The 22,974-nt window shown below is 34.7% G+C and overlaps 2 protein-coding genes across 3 annotated transcripts; one reads left to right on the top strand and one right to left on the bottom strand.

Moving 5' to 3' along the window:
- Positions 1 to 1,006: 1,006 nt before the first annotated feature.
- Positions 1,007 to 6,818, top strand: LOC148622462 (uncharacterized). 2 transcript variants are annotated; one of them, XM_088572394.1, is made up of 9 exons: positions 1,007 to 1,232; positions 1,624 to 1,706; positions 2,810 to 3,085; positions 3,428 to 3,502; positions 3,782 to 3,922; positions 4,163 to 4,295; positions 4,743 to 4,819; positions 5,542 to 5,649; positions 6,240 to 6,818. In XM_088572394.1, exons 1-9 carry the CDS (start codon positions 1,055 to 1,057, stop codon positions 6,612 to 6,614), a joined length of 1,446 nt encoding a protein of 481 aa, XP_088428520.1. In that variant the 5' UTR covers positions 1,007 to 1,054; the 3' UTR covers positions 6,615 to 6,818. The 2 variants fall into 2 exon arrangements, with proteins under 2 accessions (XP_088428520.1, XP_088428519.1); XM_088572393.1 differs by having other exon boundaries at positions 4,662 to 4,819.
- A 12,389-nt stretch (positions 6,819 to 19,207) lies between these two features.
- On the bottom strand, positions 19,208 to 20,881 carry LOC148622461 (uncharacterized). The gene has a single exon (XM_088574047.1). It carries the CDS (start codon positions 20,853 to 20,855, stop codon positions 19,365 to 19,367), a length of 1,491 nt encoding a protein of 496 aa, XP_088430173.1. The 5' UTR covers positions 20,856 to 20,881; the 3' UTR covers positions 19,208 to 19,364.
- Positions 20,882 to 22,974: the final 2,093 nt, after the last annotated feature.

Raw genomic sequence — 22,974 nt, 5'->3', positions numbered from 1 at the left:
ACAGCCAAACTATTTGCCAAACATCTTTTTGCACTTTCTAAAAATGGATTATCAAAAAAGAAAGGTGCATTATTTCTACATATTCTTTGCAAATGGGAATATTTTTACTTTGATTTTAAAAGTTTTGCTGATATTGTCAAAAAGTAACAAAACTTTTGTTCACGAACCTTAACATCTTATGTTCACGATCAAGCTGCAATACTTGACATCTATTATCGGTCTGTTCACGGTCATTTACCTTGCTTGTCATTGTGACGGAGGTCAGAAAAATTGTGATACAATATTAAGCCTAATCGTTGTAGGTCGGGTAGTCGCTTAACACAAAGTTTCCATTTAATGTTCTCTTGAAAAGTCGGTCTCGATTATTATTTTCTCCAAAGAGGTTTTAAGGGAATGAATTGTCCTTATGATAATTTTCAATGAACTTGTGTGACAGTTCAGTGAACATTTCACCAATCAAAATTTGTGCAAAAGGAAGGTTTAGCCCGGTTGAAAAAGAATGGATTTTAAGCCCAAAGACCAAAAACGCAAGTTTTATAAGGTCAGTTCATTCCTGTTCAACAGTAAGCTCCTCTGCATTCAGCCACGATCAGTGTTTCGAAATTTTTTTCTTATATTAAAAACCAACACGATATGAAAATAACTTCAGAGGGTTACCGAGAAGAGTATATATGCAAGATTATCTTTACAGAAATCCGAGTTAGATGTTTTGAATTGAACTCATCAATTCCTTGTTGATGACACAGGGTGATACCATCTAAAGGGTATTAAGGAAAATTATGGTCGGTTTTGCCATCAAGTTTCGATCTTAGTAAAAATATTGATTAGTTTCAAATTTATTCTTGTTTTTATTATTATTTAAGTCATCGGTACTCTGGTAAATGTAACTAAAGCACACTTTTTGTGAACACTTTTATATGTGACGCTTACATGTACAAATTATCCTACTTTCCCTAAAGGTATATTTAGAACCGTCCTCGACAGGTAAAATTTACTCAATATAGGTTTTCTGGCGGGTTTCTGTACACAGCTCTTGTGTCCTCCGGTTCGCACTATGGACACATCTAGATCACAAACAGTCCAGGAATTAGGAGATATACCGCTTGTAAGAAGCGTATTAGGTATATACACTCGAACGAAAGAGGCAAATGCTGTGTTAACATTTGGGTTTTCTGCAGCAGAAAAAGGATTTGGCTTTGTGGTCGATACAGTACTAGACACAACCGGCTGTAGTGAGTAAAATTGTATACATTTTGTTTGAAACAAAAACACATTTCCACAAAGCATGGTACTAAAATATAAAGGAATTGGATTGCAGATCACATAAAAAAATACATTGTTTACTTTCCTTGAATCATACCTCTTTCGTCTTTGACTGCTACAATAGATTTTTCACATCAATACTACATTTTTTTATCATTTATCATCTATCTGAATTGTTTTATATGAATGCACAAGCTCCTGTAGATCTTTATTCGTAAAACATCCCTTGCTAAAAAGTATGGTACTAATTTTTGTAGTGAATTATTTCTCGACATTTGCATACTGCATATATGATACCAAAACAAATCTTATTTGAAAACGAAAAAAATAGATATGTCTATGTCAACACTATACCTACAGGTCAAACAGCAGATTACTTTATTGGTAGTTTTGTGTCGAATTTCAAAGAGTCCTACCCACTTTTACAGAAACCCCCGGAGAAGGTAAGCAATAGTATGTATGTATTGTTAATACTTGATTTGGTTGTGTTTATCAAATTTTTTAGGGGGGAAAAGGGGGGGCACACTGAGACTTCAACCACCAAGAATGCCGCTCGTCTTGTAAGCACCAAGTATATATTACTTCTTAGAGATTCAATCAAAATCAGATTTTTTGTTTGCTTATTAAATATTGATCAAGCTTGGAGCAAGTCCTAAAATTAGGGGCCCTAGTTTGGGGTATTACCACTCATATGGTGGGCCTTTCACTCATGATAAAATAAAAAAAATGAAAAATGTCATTTTAGTCAAAGTGGGAATATTTATTGTATTTCAAGTTCCTTCCCTGAAGAGACTACACTTTAGAATTTAGTATTTAAAAAGTTGCAGACCTTGAAAAGTTGTATTTTGCTTGGGTTTGTAACTTTTGAATATTAAAAATAAAATACTTTTCCTTTGCTTAATCTACTAAAAATTACACAAACATTACGTTTTTATAACGGTAAAAAATACTGTATGAAGGATAGTAGTCCAAACATGGGGTTAACCGTACATTTAGGACTTGTAAGGTGGTAAGGTAAGCGCCCTGTTTTTTTTCTGTTTTTTTTTTTGAAACACCCGCCGAGTTGTTCATAAAATGTCACGTTTTGGGTAGACGAAAGAGGAAAGGAAAACTATGACACAGTGAATAAAGCGGTTCTTAGGTGCAGGTGGATACACCACAGTGATTTTTTGCAGTGATGATTATAATCTGGCAGAACATAACCCAGCTCAAGAAGCTTAATTGCTGGAAGTCTAGCTGGGTACACAAAAATAGTTTCGGCAAGCTCTGACATTAGTATAAGTTGTGAAATGAAATCTCCATACACAGGTGTTCAAAGGATGTTGCCACAGATGAAAGGAAAGCTGACGATACTATAAGAAAGTTTTTTCTATAAAATCCGAAATTTCTTTACGCAAAATTCTAATTGTATATAAATTTGTCAATACAAAATATGCAGAAAATGATCTCAAGTCAACGACTATAAAACTATAAAATTTATCTTGATAACATGCATTTATGTTAATTCTATATTTTCATTCCATAAATGATGCGACAAATATTTCAGATCTACCGCAAAATAAAGCAGAGAACGAAGAGATATTTTGAACGACGAGTCAGATCAGCTCTGAGAAGCTCTGTCGGGCAAGTTTTCATTGCTGGGGTAGATTCCATAACTGAAAGAACCAACAAAACCTGCAGACGGCTCAGACACGACACCAGAGCAAGAAAAATGTCTAAATCTGAGCGACATGTGCAAACGGAAGTAATGTCTCCAACGAAAACTAGTCGTGGACAGCAGACGAAACTTACTGGGGCGGACGACAAATGGGTGAAAAAACTTGTATGTTTTTCTTGCTATTCTTATGCTTAAAGCTAACTTCAAATACAATAATAAGCCATTGTTTTGGATACTTATCTGAACTATAACAAACTATAAAAAAGTAACACATACACGTCAAAACAGACTGCAGAAAGCCAGGTCGTACATACTGAATGCAGAAAGCTAGATCGTATATACTGAATGCAGAAAGCTAGATCGTATATACTGAATGCAGAAAGCCAGATCGTGTATATTGAATGCAGAAAGCTAAATCGTATATGCTGAAGCACTTTCTTTTCGACAGATTATGTTTGAAATATGAAATTTCCATTGGTGCAGTGTTTTGTTTTCTTTTGTTTCCAGACTCGCGATGATGAACAGCAAAAGCAGCCTGCTTACTCCTTGTCTTATTTCCTCTTGCTGCCTCTAGAGTTCTTGGTAAGTACAGGACTTGCGATTTGTCTTGGGCAATGAAAAGGTATATTATCGAGTTAAAAGAAAATACTAGTATTCTAGCCTACTAGTATGTTACAATAATACGGAATTATAATACAGCTGAAGTAGACAAAACACAAATATGGAATTATAATACAGCTGAAGTACACAAATAGACTTCCATACTAAGCTCTTTAGGGGTCATGTTTTATATATCAACTTGTATGTATGTGCCGACTTCAAATAAAATTGTTTTATTACTTAAAGTACAATTTCTTTCAGTTGAACCTATTACGGTTGTTCCAAAAGAAGGTGCATGCACTCGCTGGGATGTCAACTGAGCGACGAAAGTCCGTCAGACTTCAAACGGAAGAGGCTTCTCTTTCCCCTGAAAAGGTTGAGGAGATAGAGGCTCGAAGAAAGGTACATAAATATATAAGTTCAAATCTACATTTCTTAAAATAAATTCATGTTCATCTAATAAAAAATCGATGCTTTTTTCCAAAAACGTCTTGGTGCATTACAAAAATCTTACCACTAACATCAGAATACTAATTAATATTCACGGCTTACCTGGAAGAGTGGTTCACCATCTAATATCATCAGTAATGCCACTTTTTATTAAATTAGGTAGTATGAAATTTTGAAAGTTTATATTCGTAGGTGTCACCAAGGAAACGCATCAACTCTTCCTTATTCCGTGGGATTAAAAGTGCAGCTTTCAGAATGCTTGGATTTGATGCAACTAACATTAAACAGACGGACATTAGACAGTTCCTCTCATGCAGTAAACACAGTAAGATTTAGTTTTATAACTTGTACAAAAACGTGCATGTATTATACTTGTTGGTTTTAAATACGTACATTTATGTTTGACATTGTATTATACGTATTATTATGGCTGAAACCATCATTATTATAATGTATCTTGGAAAGCCCTGTACGCATGCGTAGTAAGGGAAGTCTGTTTAAGAATATCTAATTTAATTTTGGAATTCCTAGAGACAAACCATACACAAGATATGTGGAAACAAATACCATGAGGACAAATTTTTTTGTATGGAAGTTTGAGAAACATAGTATTTCATCAATGACAACAAGAAGCCGGTGGTAGTACTGTCAGCACAAGCGAGGTTAACAATGATTATCACAAATCTTTTAGAATCCTTGAACACTTCCCCCGTTGTGTCAGCAGACGATACTGAAAAGAAACGCAAACATGATGACATTTTGTCTGATTCAGAAGCAAGCTCGGATGACGAGGATCTGGTCAATATGGATCTGAAGAACTATGTATCTGATGAAGATCCGGACTATGAGGTAACCATCGTGACCAAATAGACTTAGGATATATAGAATAGAGATCTAGTCTAGACACCAACCATTTTTATACTGAGGAGGGCTGGGATTATTTTGAAAAATTAAATTTTTTCCAAATTTAAGCAAAAATGAAAATTATTCCATATTTATGCATTCTTTTTTCTGAGCCATGGCCAGAAAAAAATATGATCCAATACTTCCCCCATTACTTAAATGTAGATTTTCAAATAAATTTGTATAATTCCGGCTGCTGCTGAAAAAATATATTAACGCTTGTGCGAATCAAAAAAAAAAATACTCAACATTTAATCCCAGGTCCATCTTCGAGAAGAAAGTTGTCTGTGGCTTAGTATTATTATAACTTTATAAAACTTAAATAGTTCCACATATTTACTACATGAAGAATGTATTTACTTACAAGAAAACCCGACTTAATATGATGGGAATCCGTCAATCTGGCCGCCTGTCTGGATCATGTTTTTGATAACTAGCACGTCGGTACACTTCATACAAATGTTGGTTACCTTTGACCTTTTTGTTGATTTGTTTACTTTTTGTATCTATTATTTCTAGTTGAGTGCTCTGTTCTCAAGGAGTAATATGTGATTTGAATAGCTATATCAAAGTTTTCTTCATACTTTTTATTACAGTTTATATTTTTAATTTTCATATTTTAATTACCTTTCGGCTTTGATAAACTTGTTTTTTTTTTAATTTTGCAGCCAACAGATGATTCCGAATCTGACGTGAGTATTGAAACAGACGAAGAGGAGGAGGAAAGTGACTTTGAGACTGTAGAGTCGGACGGACTGGTACGGATAAAGGAGAAGGTACGAACGTGTTACTGTGAAGGGATTAATTTAAGCGGTCTACTAATTTCGCTATTTCCGTTGTGATTAAATATCGCGTAATTGATTTTTACTCTCTAAACGCGGATGATTTACAAAACCGCGAAGAGTGATACCGGTTTTTATGTCTTGACGAAAAATTAAACAACCGCGAAAATCAATACACTTTACATGATAAGTAAATCGCTATTGACGATATTTATTATAATTATTTATTATTTATAATTGATAGTGCTTCATAAGCCTCTAAAGGCTGGATGATGTGTGTAAGGTTTGAAATTTAAAGAATGATTATGTAATCAATGCTACGTATCATTATGTCATGCATGTTATACATATATCAGACTGCACTTAAAATAAAATTCTAGCTATCTATATTACCGGTGTAAGGAAATAGTTTGATGTTGCACTTGTATTGTAGACTATTCTGTGACAGAAAAGACAGCTTTCCCCTATCTTATAGTAAATTATGTTGGGAATATTGTCGAATAATTAAAATGTCATACTTAAACTAACAAAGATAGAACATTGTAATAAGCCCTCATAGCAGCAAACATTTTTTTTTCTTTCAGGAGAACGTAAAACCTAAGGAGATAAAGACAAAAGAGGTGGAAGGGAAACCTGATGAAGTGCCTAAAATAGAAAAGAAAGTCGATGAGGGTCCAAAAATAGAAAGCGTTAACAAACAAAAGGAGAACAAAACACGGTCACCTACAAAGAAAACAGTGCTGTCACCAAAGAAACCGACCAATACCACGATCATGTCGATTGTAACGAACAGGTCACCAGTAAAGCAGTTCGGGGGGAAAGATGAAAAGAAAGATGTTAATCAAAAGCCAATCGATACATCTAAGCCACCTGACAGCGGAAATAAAACACAACCCCAAAACCTTGGAGGGAATGAAAAATCTGGGAACCAAGAAAAACAAGGACCAAAAAAATGTTGAACGTCGACCACAAAGAAAGTCTGTAAAATTGCATTGCTCTGTATGTCAGTGTTTGTAAGTGATGCTAATTTCAGAAACAGTGATTTATTATTTTGAAAAACTCTGGTTTGATATGCTGATATTTCAGTTTATTTCTTCAAAGTGCTTATTTATTATTTGGTATCTTATATCACTGTAAATAACAAATATACATTTGTGCATGTATGACTGCGTTTGTTTAACATTGCCAAGAAATCGCAGACATTCTTAATCCATGCAGGGTATTTATTAAAGACCATGTGTGTTGTTCATTATGACGTCAGCAGCTTATATCTTCAACATACTAAACAACGACACTAAACATTCATTTTTTTGTCCCTGGTTACATTCTTTTGATTACCGCTATTATCTTGGTTTCCTTGATTACTCTTTCAAAAGGGGAAACTACTTTTTATCAATTTAGATCGAAGATCAGAATTGATATAGCAGTCACCAGAGCCTATAGATTTGTAAAGCCTGTTAGCATCTGTAATTATCTCGAACGCCACCACAGGAAAATAAGTTCTATTTACATGCCCCGTTAAGATTCAAATGCAGATAGTAATTAAGGTCACCTTTGTAGGTATTTTAATGTGTCCTATGTCATTTTCTTCAATTAACAAACCTTTTAAACAACTTTTACTGCGAACTATAAGGTTCGAATTTACAACCGTCCGGAGAAGATCTGAATTATTCGGGTTACGATCCAATTAAAAATAGTTGACCTCTAACCTCATACCAGTGCATGTCGTTCATTTCTGTTTATTTACTAGAATAAACCAGTCGTTCACTGTCGATATATTCAAGTTGCTTATAAATGTTTTATTCCTAAACGCACAATACACCATTTGATGATTAAACCTATGAGACAATAGTCATCCATCCTAGAAAGGAAATATAAAAGAAATGCTGAGTACCAATTGGAATAGCAATCTTCATATATTTCATGCAGGCCCAGGCGGATCCAAATATTTACATTCCGAACACGTATAACACTGGTATTAAACTGATGATCGTGATTGCAATAAAGGCGATCTCATCATGACAATGTCAGAATCAAGACTAAGTTTATTTTCTCGAACAAGAGTTACTCAGCTACATGGTTCCGCTAACTTGTTCTGGCCTATATGTGTCGTTTCGGAAAATAATTCCCTTTGGTTACTTCCGAAAATTGCCATGAAAAATTGCGGTGATAGTCGTAATTGCAAAAAAAAAAAGAAATCGTAATTTCAATAATCGTAATTGGGTAGAGTTTTGTTGAAAGGGGGTTCTAGGCTATTATTTGCCTCTCGTTTGTGTGTGTGTGTCTGTTTTTTCTTGTCATATTTTGAACAAAAGGGTAGCCAAACCCCCGAAGCCATCTTGATGTATCACCCAGTGTATCGTGCATTTATAAAATATGGAGCCTTTCTGTGCATTAGACCGACATGCTGGTCAATACTTGAGTGTTCATGTTATTGTACGTGTGCCCAGAAACTAAGCGCTTTTAAGTGACAAATAGGTATCTATGCGACAATTTGTAGGACTTGAGATAAACATGTATAGCTCATCAGAAATAGTTGTAGCTAGTTGAGAAGTACAAATGTACATGCATCTAAGAACAGGATTTATTTCAAAGATTGTGGCTTAAGGTTGAATGATTTGACGGTTTCTAACTGAAAGTCGATAAATTGAATTTCGACCTCGAAAATTTAGAAACTGGCAAGGACCTGCCATCTAGAAGTTTGTATTTCAATTATGCAGGATGTAGGAGAGGTTTGTGTTCATAAAGGTGTCCTATTAAAAAAACTTCGAACTTGAATATTACGCAATTGCGCACTACTACGATGCCACGTGAATTTTGGTTAACTGAATGTCCTTCGTAATCTGTATGGTGAATCTAATAAGAATTTGTTATTAACCATTTACAACAATAAGCTTGTGCCTAAATATGTTTCAAGTCGATTTCCGTTCTTTACTTTTAGCTTATCCTTTTTTGCAATCTGACGATTATTTGATGGGTAAAAATTCAAACAATCGATACAAATTGATTCAGTACATTAGTACTTTGATTACAATCAGCCATGTACGGAAGCTTATTAGGGACATCGCGCAATTTTACGTAATTTGTTATAACAAATCATACGTTTGTTTTAACAAGTTAATGAATTGATACAACAAATTAGTAAATTGTTTTTTTTTCTATCTGCACTGAAGCCTACCTTCAATAATTGTAATGATGCGTGTTTTAAAAATTTGAATTATACCTCTCCTATCGAGAAGGGGAACATATTGTTTGGGTGTGAATACTTCTTCCGGTTCTCATACAAAGTTTGTTCGGGCCATGTTTTTTTGTCTTTCGACTCAGGCCTTTGATATTTAGTATATGTGTTAACCATGATAAGACGGTGTGTCGAGTACCATTGTTCATGTTCTTTTATACGAAGGTCAAATAATAGTTTTTAAGGCATTTTTGGACCATCATTTTTCAATTGATGTTTAATATGTTGGAGACATTGTGTCCCCTGTCGTTTTGATGACATTTGACCTTGACCTTTGATTTAAAAGTCAAATAAGGAGAGTTCTAGACTATTTTTGTCCGGACCAAACCTTTCTTAAATTGTGTTTGGATCTAGGTCCTTGATATTTGGATATATCATTTGGATAATATAATGTGAAATGCACAATTTTGATGACATTTGACCCTGACTTTTGACATGAATGTCAGATGTTAGAATTTTGTAGGCATTTTGTTTGCCTTCCAAATAAAACACTATAAATTATTAAAAAAAACTACCACATGGATTTTCGTGAAACTTGGTATGTTAAAGCATAATCAGTATATCAAATTAATGAGAAAAATATGTTCAGATGGTGAAGGTTGTAGTACCAGATTGTTTTGGTGTAGAATGCTCAGTGTTTGAAATTTGTTGAATGACTGTAATTCAAATTTGACGATAAAGTGAGAAACGATAAAACTAAGTTAAAATGCCAAATGTTTTATTTTAGGGTTCTGCTACGAGAAGTGGCGGACGCCCTACAGCGATCAATCTCCATTTGTCCGTATCAGTTCATCTCTGGGTTTAACTTTTTGTCTTTTGGTTTAGGCTTTTGATATTTAGCATCAGAATAGATCCTTTCAAGTCAACGTGATGTAAATCATCGTTGGTGACCTTTGATTTTGATAATGATTTTCATGACACATCTATATCCGGACATTTGTCGTTTGGTGTATGCTTTTTATATTGGGCATGAGAGTACGTCAGCTTTTATGTGTAGCTTATCATGCTTGGTGACCTTGAACTATTGCATCAAGTTCAATTTAGGCTGATGTACAGCATTTTACTGCAGGAGTCTTACAGTGACGAATTCTGTCTTAAAGATATCAAGTTAGCTCATCTCCGATCGACCTGGCAACCTTGATATCAGGGAACACCAACAACAACAACAAACACTTTATTTATCCTCAGACACCGAGGTGTACAAGAGGTCAATCAGTTTTTTTTTTACATACATCTAACAATAGCAACTAAGGCAAGGTAAGGTGACATAATAGTATTTGGTAGTTAATGAATGAGTTTGTGTATACATCCCAAGCTTACTACACCACGTGACTTCATTCACAGACTTCCTCACGTGGGTTTTTAAAATTAACGCGAATGGATTAAAATTGGTTCAAATGTGTAAGTACATTACTATATAATAGAAATTAAAATGCATATTCTTTAATTGATCTACATAGACGCAACAATTTTGATAATGTTTTTGATGAAATATGAAAGATATACACGAACATTACAATACGTTAAGGCTAAAAACCACTAATTCCACTTTCCATAGGCTTCTATGCTAATTTCACAATATTCAATGGCTTCTCTGGACTTTACCTTAACTTTAACCTGCAGAGGACTATATATCAGCATGATTCTACATATGTCAGCTCACAATCCTCAGAATGGCATGTGGGGTTAGCAGACTTGCAGTGCAGTACTGGTCACCGGAGGTGAAGGGTCTATAAATAGCATGGGAAATCCCAGTGTTTTCACAAGATAGGGGTATATTTAAAAATCATTATGGAGATTAGGCTTCACATCACAAGAAGCAAAATGCACCTATAAAATGTACAGAAATGTTTTTCCTTTCAGAAACTGTTTAAATTTTTTAAATAAGATGAGAACTTTTTTCACAGCACTATGAGGAACAGGGGTAATTTCTGCGTAGGACTATTTTTGCGTACGTTCCAAATGCTCATTGGTTGAATTGGTGGTCTGTAACCTTAATAGCCCATTCAGTTTGCTCACATTACGAGTAAAATATTGTGAAATAAATTTGTTTCTAGCTTCCAAAATTTCGGGATGGTTACGAACAAATAGGTAATGATATTCATTTCCCAAAATTTTACAACATTTGCATATTCGTTAGTGTATCGGTATGCTGGACCATCTCCCAGTCTCAACAGAAAGTTTTACATTAGAGCATCTAAATTTAGCCATATAAATACGATCAGCCGTGTTCAGCTTAATCAAATACGACTCTAACTTAAATTCAGTCTTAAAAGATCCATAAAACTTTCCCCGTGGAGAATTACCTAGTTGTGAGAACCAATCCTGAATAAATTGATCAACCAATTTTTGTTTTACAACTGATTTTAACATATTTTTCTTAACACTCAACTGGTCATTCCATATAAAACTCAACCCAGTTCAATCAAATATGGATTTAAAAAATTAATCCATTTAAATGAAAAAATATTGTTTTTTGCAGCTTTAACATAAGACTGTATATAATACTTGACAGTCTATTATTTCCTTCTAAAAGAGAATTCCAAAAACTAACGCCCCGTGCAGGTCCGGGTGTTAAAAGAATAGGTCTGCAGCAGCGCTAAGCTTGTCGTATAAGGCGACTAAATAGTGCTCAGAAACCTAGCCGGGGGCTAGGCGCTCTGCCCACAGAGCAACTGGGATGTGTGCCCCAGGTGGTGGAATGGGGTACCCCTGGCGTGTTACATGCTGGGGTTGTCAGGCTATAATACGGAAAACCTGACCGCAAACCATAGTGGTGCACCGTGTTTGGAAAGATGCCACGTTCCTCGCACGTTAAAGAACCCTGCTGTGGTATTCGATAGGAGTAGGAACCTTTGCGCTCCGCCATAGGAGGATAAATTGCCCGACCTTACCCATCCCCCCTTTTTCCAGTGGCAATCAAAATTTGTCGACCCTATTATTCTTGTGTCCCATCCTTTCTTTTTCATTTCATGTTCATTTTATCATCCATTTCATGTTCATCGTCCGAATATAGCTGAAATATTGCTGCTCGGACGTTAAACCCCAACAAACAAACAAACAAACCAAAAATTAACCATTCTCAGTTTAATAATAATTTCCATGGGAAAACGTCCAAGTTCTCCATACACCATGTAACTTGGTGTATTATTTCGTATCTTTAATATCTTTTTGCAAAATTGTAAGTGAATCTTTTTTATGTTTTCAAAACCCCAAACCTCGCTAGAATAAGTGAGAATGGGACTGATAAGAGAATCGAATAATTTTAACAGTAAATCCACCTTGTATAGAAAATTTTGCAATTTTCTATACAAGGTATACATAGCCTTGGTAGCTTGATCAGTTAACTTCTTTTTTTGCTGCACAAAACTTTCCGTTATAATTAAATAACACACCCAGATAAGAATATGAATCTACAATATCTATGTCATCTTGCTAAAAATTACAATTTTGGTTTTTTGAGTATTTACCTTTAACTTCCAAACATTACAATATTCTTCAAATTTTTCAAATGCATTTTTCATATCTTCTACTGATTCACACATAATAATAGTATCGTCAGGATACGAAATTGATAAATAGTTTAATTAACATTCCCAACTGATCTAAACACATATTAGATATACTTTCTAAACCATCAACATCATTTTCTGTGAAAAAGGTTTTTAAATCGTTGAGATAAAGAGAAAACAGGAAAGGCGATAAATTTTCTCCCTGTTCCACGCCAATATCACAGCCAAAAAAGACCGAACAGTCATCCTCTTTTCTTACACAAGATTTGATATTTTGGTACATATTATAAATGACCTTAAATATCTTTCCCTGTATGTTCGATCTATGCATCTTTTGCCATAGACCTACTCTCCATATTGTGTCAAAAGCGCCCTTAAAATCTACAAAAGTACAGTATAACTTTTTTCCAAGTGAAAAATAAATAGATAAAAGAGAGTGTAAAATGACAATGTTATCAATGGTTGAAAACCCTTTCCTAAATCCTGCTTGTGCATTGGTTATAAGATCAAATTCTTTTGAAAAAGTGTTCAATCTGTTATTCAGTATTGCTGAAAATAGTTTACTCAAACATGAATTTAATGTAACACCTCTATAACATGACGGATCAGATGTCGACGAGTTATTCTTAAAAATAGGGATAATAATACCTTCACCCCAACTCTCCGGTATCACCCCTGAGTCTAAAACCAAATTACGTAAAGAAACATAAATGGGAATCATATCGTCAATGGAATATTTAATATACTCATTTAACACTTCATCTGTTCCATTTGACTTCCCATTCTTCAAACATTTTACCACTTTTTGAATTTCAACTTCAGTAATCGGAGAGTTGAGTATCTCATCCATTTCTGAAGTCAGCCTCATATCTTGACCTACACTTAGAAATCGATGGTAAAGGAAAATTATTGACCAAACTTTACGAACAACGTGATGATTTTTCATTAAGAATTGTCAACTTTCCTTTCATCTGTGGTAACATCCCTTCGGCTCCTGCGTATGGAGTGTTCATATCACAACTCATACGTTATGCCAGAGCTTGCCGAAACTACGCAGACTTTTTGTATCGCGTTAGAACTCTAACAAATAGGCTTCTGGAACAGGCTTATGTTGCTACAAGATTGAAGTCATCACTACAGAAGTTTTATGGTCGTCATCATGAACTCGTGGATCGTTATGGTGTATCCATCAGCACCATGAAAACTGATTTATTCAACGGGTCATAGTTTTCCTTTCCTCGTTTGTCTAACCCGGACTTGACTTTTTATGAGCAACTCGGCGGGTGTTTCTAGAAAAGCAGAGGACGCTTACCCTACCGCTGCACTTGGTCCATGCTCCCAGTTTTTAATGGGGTCCGAGTTGCTCATTTAATTTTGTTACTTCGTATGTATGATTTTAGTTACTTTATGTTCTTTGTTGTGTATGTCTGTTCTTTGTCCCTGGATTACATTCTTTTGATTACCGCTATAACCTTGGTTCCCTTGATTACTCTTTTATATCATTTACATTAATATCAACATCAACACGCTCATCCTCATGTACATTTTGGTTTAATTTCTTAAAATGTTCAGTCAACCCTTCAAATCAATATCGTTAGGGTTATTTTTATTTGTTTTCAGACAATTGTTAAGTATCTTCCAAAATTCTTTGTTGTTTGATTTTGCAGTTTTCCAAATGTTTGTCTCAAATTTCAATTGAAAGTCATTGTATGCCTTGCTTGTGACTTTTTTTATACAGTTTACTGCACCGAATCATACTCTGCCGATTTGGCTCACTCTTGTGTTCGTTATATCGTTCCCTAGCCTTGTGGAACTTTTTTCTATGGTCATAACATTGAGTATTATACCATGGCTTTGAATCGGACTTCAATCTATTTTTTGGGGTTTATTTTTATTGAATACTTGTTGTCTAGTTGATTGAAACACTCCACAAATCTTACCAATGACATTATCCATGCCATTTTGATCAACATAATCGATCATGTGTAAGAGTAATCAAGGGAACCAAGGTTATAGTGGTAATCAAAAGAATGTAATCCAGGGACAAAGACCAGATATGGAAAACAGACATACACAACAAAGAACATAAAGAAACTAAAATCATACATACAAAGTAACACAAGTAAATGAGCAACTCGGACTCCACTAAAAACCGGGAGCATGGACCAGGTGCACCGGTAGGGTGTAAATTATCAATATCTGTCAACTCAATTTGTTTACCGTGTAAACATTGGGTGAACTCGACCTGTTTTTTTTTGTCTGTCCACTTGACTGGTTTTGGAACGGGTGAGTTGTTATCTTTTTGATTCACCCTACGTGAATTAATGCGAAGAGAAATGTGTATTGAGTTATGTACATCGGACAATACACGGTCAAAATCATCAATATCAAAATGACAAACATAAGGAAATAAACTGGAAGATAGCAATAAATAATCAATTACACTTACATTTTTACATGTTTTCTTGCCGATTCCTCGGTCAAGACCTATCCTGAAATTAGCAATAAACATATTTAGCCTCTTACAATAATTAAGCAGTTTATACCCACACGTATTTGGTGGACAGCTACATTGAGTAACTCTTTGTAAATGAATATTTAAGGCCTGTAAGTTTTTGTAATCCTCCATATAATTGAGGATATCATCATCCTGATCTAAATCAAAGATCTGTAATAAAGTATCATCTGGTATTATATAATCACTCAGTGTATCTGTCTTAGCATTAAAATCTCCTACAAGTGCACAATGCATATTCGGACTATTTCTAATTAAGGTTGTCAATGTTCAATATCATCAAATGCTTCCTCATTTGCATATTTGGAACCTTCAGGTGGAATATAAACACAACCAAACAATCTTTTTGTAACCCCCCTCCCTGATCTAAAATTTTTACCCACTGAACAAATTCACTCTCCATATCAACAAATGAAAGTAGATTTTGAAGACATTTTTTGTAAATTAAAAACACCTCAGTGGTATACGCTACCCCTGATCAGATGTTCATATTTCTGAAAAGTAGTACGTAATTGTTTACAAAACTTGGATAGCAATTCGCCACCCTCACACCATACCACCCCAACAAGGAAGTCACTGTTATCAATTAACAAACTGAGCTCCTTGTAAAGGTAATACATCAGACACTGTTAAGTCACAAGTTTTATTTATCATATGATCACAACACTGTTCCTGGAACACGACGTGGAAATATGGTATTTTAAAAGATATATTTGATATATTTGATATGGGGTTGAAGGGAAGACTTCCTCTGTTCTTGTCTAATTTTTTGTCAGATCGTCATTTTAATGTAAGGGTAAATTCGACTTTTTCTGAGGAGAAGGAACAGGAAATGGGAGTTCCACGGGGAAGGATTCTTTCTGTCACTCTCTTCAGTATTAAAATTAATAGTTTAGCCCAAGTTTTGAAGGACAATATTGACGGTCCCTTGTATGTAGACGACTTTTTGATCTGCTACAGGGGACAAAATATGAGTAATATTGAAAGGCAGTTACAACTTTGCCTCAAAAGAATTGAAAAATGGGCTTTGGAGAATGGGTTTAAGTTTTCTACATCTAAAACTGTTGGTGTGCACTTTTGTCGAAAGCGAAAGCTGCATCCGGACCCAGATCTCTTTCTTTATGGTAATAAAATCAAAATAGTAGAAGAAACAAAATTCCTTAGATTACTTTTTGATAGTAAACTTTCTTTTCTTCCCCATATCAAATTACTTAAATCTAGGTGTCTTAAGGCACTAGATATTTTAAAAATGGTGTCCAGTACCGATTGGGGTGCTGATACCTCAATTTTATTAAATTTATATAGATTTTGGTTAGGTCTAAACTTGATTATGGATCTATTATTTATGGTTCCGCAAAAAAATCTTACCTTAAAATTTCAGACACTGTTCACCACCAGGGGTTGCGACTTTGCCTTGGTGCCTTCAGAACCTCTCTTATTGAGAGCCTTTATGCCGAGGCAAATGAACCATCCCTTGGAGACAGACGTTTGAAATTAGGTCTTCAATATGTAAGTAAACTTATGGCCTACCCAGATAGCCCTGCCTACGACTGTGTCATTAATCCTATCTATGTCGACATTTATCGAAAACATGAAAGCAAAACCCCTCCTTTTGGAATTCGAATAAAACCTCATTTGGAAGCAATTCATCTGGAGACCAATGCAGTGACACCTGTTGTTACCTCGAAATGCCCTCCATGGGAGCTTCCACACCCATCTTTCATTTTTGATCTGCGTGAATATAAAAAGTCCGATACCAATCCTTTAATTTTTACAACAAAACTTTTCTGAAATTAAAGCAAATTATCCAGATTTTTCGACGGTGTATACAGATGGCTCAAAGATGGCGATAGCGTTGCATGTGCTTCTGTCCATGGTGACAGAACTGTAACTGAACGGTTGCCATCGAGCGCTTCCATATTCACAGCTGAAGCTCGAGCCATCTTGTTAGCACTTAAATTGATTACTCAATCTAATCTGTCACAGTTTATTATTTGTTCTGACTCTTTGAGCTGTCTTTTGGCAATTAAGAATCACAAACTGAAAAACACTCTTATCTTACAAATTTTATATTTTATTCATCGACTTCGGGAATTTGATATAGAGATTGTTTTTCTATGGGTACCCAGTCATGTTGGTATTCAAGGGAATTCAGTTGTAGACAGGGTTGCCAAGAAGGCATTAAATGAAATAATAAAGGACGTTAGTTTGCCATACACCGATTTTAAACCTTTAATAAGGAAATATATTTTAAAGATGTGGCAGGACCGATGGGACGATCTTGAACACAACAAACTCAATTCCATAAAACCAGATCTAGGCGTTCATCAATCCGGGTCGGGCAATCACAAAGATCAAGTGGTCATGACTAGATGTCGCATTGGACATTCTAGATTTACGATTTACACGTGGCCATTTGCTTGTTGGTGATCCTCCACCTGAGTGTATTCCATGTGATTGCCCTTTCTCTATCAAACATGTTCTTCTGGATTGTGTGGATTTTGCCAACATCAGGCAAAATTATTTTGACTGCGCCAATATGTTTGATTTGTTCAAGACCGTTTCATCTAAAAACATTATCGATTTCTTGCGGGACATCGGTTTATTTAATAAAATCTAAATTGGATACCTTCCTTGATTTTTCAATAATTTAAATGTTTCATCGAAGTAATGTTTCTATATGTATTTTATGTCTTAGGTTCACCTTTTATGTACCTTTTTATATGTAAATAGCTGTTTGTTTTAATTTCATTATTTTATGAAGAGACTTTGATCTTGCTTTTAATATTTTCCTTGCATTAAATGTTCTTGCCGTGATATGGCCCTGGTCGCCGAAACGGCAATAAACAAGAACAATCAATCAATCAATCTGTTCCTGGTTGAAGCACATATAGATGTCTTAATTTTCCATTTAAGGGCAATCCTAAGAAAGATGTTAGAAAAACTATGAAAAATAGAAGGGAAGACATCAGTTTTATTGTGCTTACTGAAGACATCAGTTTTGTTGTACTAAAGGAAGACATCAGTTTTATCGTGCTTAAGGCTACAAGATTTTACCTAACTGATAATTTATTTTAGAATTAAAACCATAAAAAAAAGACTTTTATATAGAGAATTATATCATTTTTTAGATGTTTTATTATGAAATTCACAATTTAGCTCAAATGAACATATCTATCAATCGTAAATAAATGACTGAATGTATGAAGTTCCAACTACACTTTCCAAAAACAAGAATATTTGGGTACGTATGAACTGTAGAGGTTTCTATCGTTTCCTGTCATACAAGTCATCAGCGAGAGGCCATGCATTCAGTTCTATGTATAACATAGAACACTCACTTGCATCCGGTTACTTGTGGGTTATCGGGTACATGTACTTATAGTTTGAAGCAAGTCATATTTAAGTTAGCTGAAGATACACTTATTATGGAACATTCACAACGATGTAAGGTTTAACGGTCGATTGGGATTCTTGGATTCTAACCGCAATATTAAAAAGATTAGAACACAACTTCCGTTTCTGCTATATAGATGATCGTATTATCATTATACAATCTAAGTTTCGGGGATTTTACACATCGCATATACCCCAAAAACGACACTACAGACAATATGAAGTCAGCCTTATGTCTTGATGTTAGAGATCGATGGTGAAGGAAAACTATCGACAAAACTATACGACAAACGCGATGACTTCTCATTCCGTATTGTTAATTTTCCTTTCATCGTTTTTGTGTGTGTCTGTTTTCCCTGTCTGGTCCTTGTCCTTGGATTGGTCTAGTGATGTTTTGATTTTTCAGTGTAGATTTATATCTTTCGAAATGGTTGAACACGGACATTTTTATGAGTTTATTTTTACATCTTTAAAAAGGTTCCCATAGTTATGTTTTAATATTTAAAAAATGGTATGTTTTCTATTATACAACGGCCAATGCCATAAATGAACATGTCGGGGCAGTTAGCTTTCATTCATCTCAGTTTTCTGTAGGCTACTAGTCATATGATATTGAATAAATGCCAACCCTTAACACCATCTAATAAATACTCAGATATATTTTGGTTGGTTCTTGGTTACTATATTGTTTTTTTCTTTTTTTTGTGTATTTTATTTATTTTTTGTTATTTGCTGTTTTTAGTTTTTGGTTACTCTTTTTTCACTCCCCATTTTTGACCATTTGTCTTTTTTCTTTTGGAGTTGGAGACGTGATTAATGCCAATTGTATGTTAATGTTGCCATAACACTTCGATGTATGTTTTTCGTGCGTGCATATTTCCCTGTAATTGTTAATTTTCTTTTCAATTGCCGTAAGTATGCGGACATTAAAGACGCATGTTTAAAATAAACATTGTATTTACATATAAATATTGCTGTACAATTCATAAATAATAACCACAACAAAATAAAAGAAATTTAAAACAACTATTGCCACGGAATAACTTATCTATGAACAAAGTCGTTTCTCTGGAGGGTATAAATCGCGCTCCTCGCTAATTACATCAGAAATACTTCTTTTCTTGTGCTTAATTGAATCAAGACCATGAAACTCAGCGACACGTGCAGGTACAGATGGAGAAGATTCAACCATACTTTGTTGATCATTTACAGCGTCGTGTACAGAATCTATACTTCCGACTTCTTCGGATAAATGCATTCGCATGTGACGCTCAAGGTTGGCTTGCTGGGCAAATCTGTGATTGCATCTGAGACATTGGTGAAGTCTCTGTTTGTCGTGAATGTTTTTGATATGCCGTTGTAAGTTTGATGAAATACTAAATGAACGCTCACATTGATTACATTTGTATGGTCGTTCTCCTGTATGTGTTCGGAGATGACGATTGAGATTAGCAGCACGTGGAAACATTCTAGAACAAAACTTACAGGTATATCTTTCTTGTGGAGATGCAGACCGTTTCGGTTTCTCGAGGCTCTGATGTGATGGTGATGCTGGCGGATATGACGCTGGACTTTGGTATTTCTTCTCTGCTTGAATCATGTGTCCCATAAAGTTGTCGACTGGTTTCTTTACATTTTGCATCATCATTTTCTGTAATGCTGCCATGTTTGTTAGATTCTGAATCAGGTGGGCGTTCGCCGTGTAATGGTCCAGATGAGCAAATACAGGGTATGTCTTCTGTGATCCAAAAATGTGGGTTTTTCTACTCTGATCTTTTGGCTTTCTGTTTAGAGATAAGTCAACTGGTGATGCAATACTTTCACAATGATGTATCTGCAGATGTTCTGTATTGTTCTTTACTGTCAGATCACATGGAATATCTGCTTCAGTGTGACTACCCTGTTTCATTGCCTGATCACAATTATCCTCAACTTCTGAGAGGTTTTCGACGTCTATATCTGGAGAAGCACTGCGTCCATAATCCTCGTCAATTACAAGTTTAACTTCACTCGATGAGCTTAATGGTGAAATTAGCCGTTTGCAAGCGTTTGATTTAAATGACTTAAAATCAGGGAAGTCTGAAGAAACACTTCTATCAAAATCTGTCTCCGTTTTATCACTTGACATACTATTAGGTGTGGAACTTCTATCTGAGACTATCCCCGAGCTGTCCATTGATCTGTTACCGTCGCTGCCTGTTGAAACTGGCCGATTATACTCTTGAAACTGCCGCTGGAAATAGTTTATCTGGTAGTTGTACAAGGACGGTAATGCTTTATCGTTCATACCATTGGTAAATGTGCTGAGGTCAGGACTCCCATGTACAGGCAACAGCGGGATTGGATGATACTGAGGAAAATTACGATTGTGATGTATGGTCATGGGCACGAAAGTAGACTGGACACTTTTCTCACGACTCAGTTTCATATTTCCAGAGCCTATAGAACAGTTTTGGCGATGCTTTGATAGTGTTGATAAGTTCGGAAATGTCTCGTCACATTGGAAGCATTCCAGTTTCTGTTGACATTCAGCGTGCATTCTCTTGTGGCGGCAAAGGTTCGAGAATTGTGTATACGATTTCTTGCATACATTACACTGGAACGGTTTGTAGCTTTCGTGGAAATATTGTTGATGTCGTTTAAGGCAACTTGGTGATGAAAAAACTTTTTCACAACTCGAACAATCGTACCGCTTTGTTTCAATAGATGGACTTGATGCGTGATGTGTTGGCATAGTATTTATGGCTGTTACATCAATATCGGGTACTTGGACACCTTCGTTGTTCATTTCCTGTGTCATCTAAAAAAGAAAAAAATATTTACACATCAATAAGCACATTGTAATACCACAGCGTCGCCATCTTTGCGTGAGCGAAGTGAGAACTTAGCAGCAAGATTTATTTAGACGAGTACAAGTATAGATTCTAATGAAGAACAAGTATTATACATTACTGACGTTGTGAATCAGTTAAATCGTCTCGTGTACAGACTTTGTGTTTTGATGCTTTTAAGTTGTTAAATTTCTGGAAATTATGCGGTTTTTTTTTTATTGATCAAAAGACCTATTTATCAGGACAGCGTCACGTACAAAATCAGACTATTAAATAAGAGATTTAGACTTTAACTCTATGCATGCATGTCAAAGACAGGCAGAGAAGATTAAATACGGATGTACCTGTGCATCTTTTAAAAACGAGCTACACATATTAGTGTCTTTTAACTTTAGTTGCAACAAAAAGTGTAAGTACACATAACAAACTTAAAACTTACCGTAAACGATTTCTTAATTTCCCTTCCAGTCAAATATGTTAATTTTCAGTGTAATTCTTTCAATAGATACCTAAAACAGAAATATAACATGTACATTATTTTTTTCTTTTTATATTGTTCGTTCAAGAGATCAGTTCTATAAAGACTAAAAGTCATTTAATTACCAACTGGTAATACAGGCGTCAAAATATGGAAAAAATATATGAAGAATTAATTACCGTTTTCATTTAATTTATCCTTCTTCCAGTTCCTTATAATGACACAGAATCGAGAGGGAGCTTATTTTAGATGTGATAAACTGTAACCGTATTAAGATAGCGATTGAGTACTTTTCCCTTTCACACCTCCGAAACTACCGATTCTTTCCCCTGATCAATCAGTCCCAACGATGCTATGTTTTTTTTGGTATATCAATAAAATTATGATATACTTCATCTTAAAATGATAATGTCATTGACAGGATTATCCTTATTACAAACAAAGCTACCTGCTGACAGTGGTTTTCACCTGTATCTAATTGTCTTTGAAGTTTACATGCAGATTATCGGTATTTAATTAGTTAAGTAGTAATCATAAATAAAGATAATTGACCATTCATGGAAGATGTATTTCACACTTCAGGTAAATTTTGCCAAGTCGTGTCTTGTTTTGTGTTTAGATAGCACTTTGGTCAATAAAGTATACATTGTCAAAATATAATATAAATTAATTCCATCTTTAAAACATGACGGGTTTTAGAAAAATATGAACGATTACAATGAAACGATATTACAATAAGACAGGCAGTTCAAAAATTATTTCCGTCTTTAATTCATGAACTAGTTTGTTATAACACCAGACACAGTAGATATTACTTTAAAAGTAGCCACTGCATAAAAAAAAAAATACTTATATGAACAAGAGGCTAAAATATACATATATTTTTTAATAACTGCATGACTTTAAAAAAAGATACTAATGCAATCCAGATATTCCTGCTTTACATACATTCACAAAAAAATATGTATAAAACTTTCTTTTGTTTCATTACAAGAAATTATACATAGTTCGGTTTCTAATAGATCACATTAAAAAAAGGAAAGCGTTAGTATCCAAAATTCGATGGATACATATTTATTGAAAATTTTGTAATGATGAGTTTTTGGCAAAACTAAAAGTGCTCCTATATGTATTAAGTTCCAATCCAAATCACCTGCGTCTAAAACTTCCTTCTATATTTCTTGAATTCTTAGAGGACTTTTCCTTTCTTGCTCTACGTATAATTGGTAAAAGTATTTGCATGGCTTTTGCTGCCTTTTCAATGATCAACATATTTATTTTTAATTATATCTAGCCTACATTTATTTTCTAAAATAGTATTTTTTTTTTTTACATAGTTTGTATGAACT

This window comes from Perna viridis, chromosome 3 (assembly GCF_037379345.1).
Source record: "Perna viridis isolate PV_CMFRI_1.1 ecotype Kerala chromosome 3, ASM3737934v1, whole genome shotgun sequence".
Taxonomy (NCBI): domain Eukaryota; kingdom Metazoa; phylum Mollusca; class Bivalvia; order Mytilida; family Mytilidae; genus Perna; species Perna viridis.
Note: the sequence above shows the minus strand (reverse complement) of the source record. Positions and strands in the feature narration are given on the sequence as shown.

What these genes read in the sequence shown, in the direction of transcription:
- LOC148622462 (XM_088572393.1), top strand. Translation starts at nt 1,055, where the DNA reads ATGGACACATCTAGATCACAAACAGTCCAGGAATTAGGAGATATACCG. An exon ending in ACAAATGGGTGAAAAAACTT is followed by an intron (nt 3,086 to 3,427) that starts GTATGTTTTTCT and finishes TTTTGTTTCCAG; the next exon opens with ACTCGCGATGATGAACAGCA. An exon ending in TGCTGCCTCTAGAGTTCTTG is followed by an intron (nt 3,503 to 3,781) that starts GTAAGTACAGGA and finishes AATTTCTTTCAG; the next exon opens with TTGAACCTATTACGGTTGTT.
- LOC148622461 (XM_088574047.1), bottom strand. Translation starts at nt 20,855, where the DNA reads ATGCACGCTGAATGTCAACAGAAACTGGAATGCTTCCAATGTGACGAG.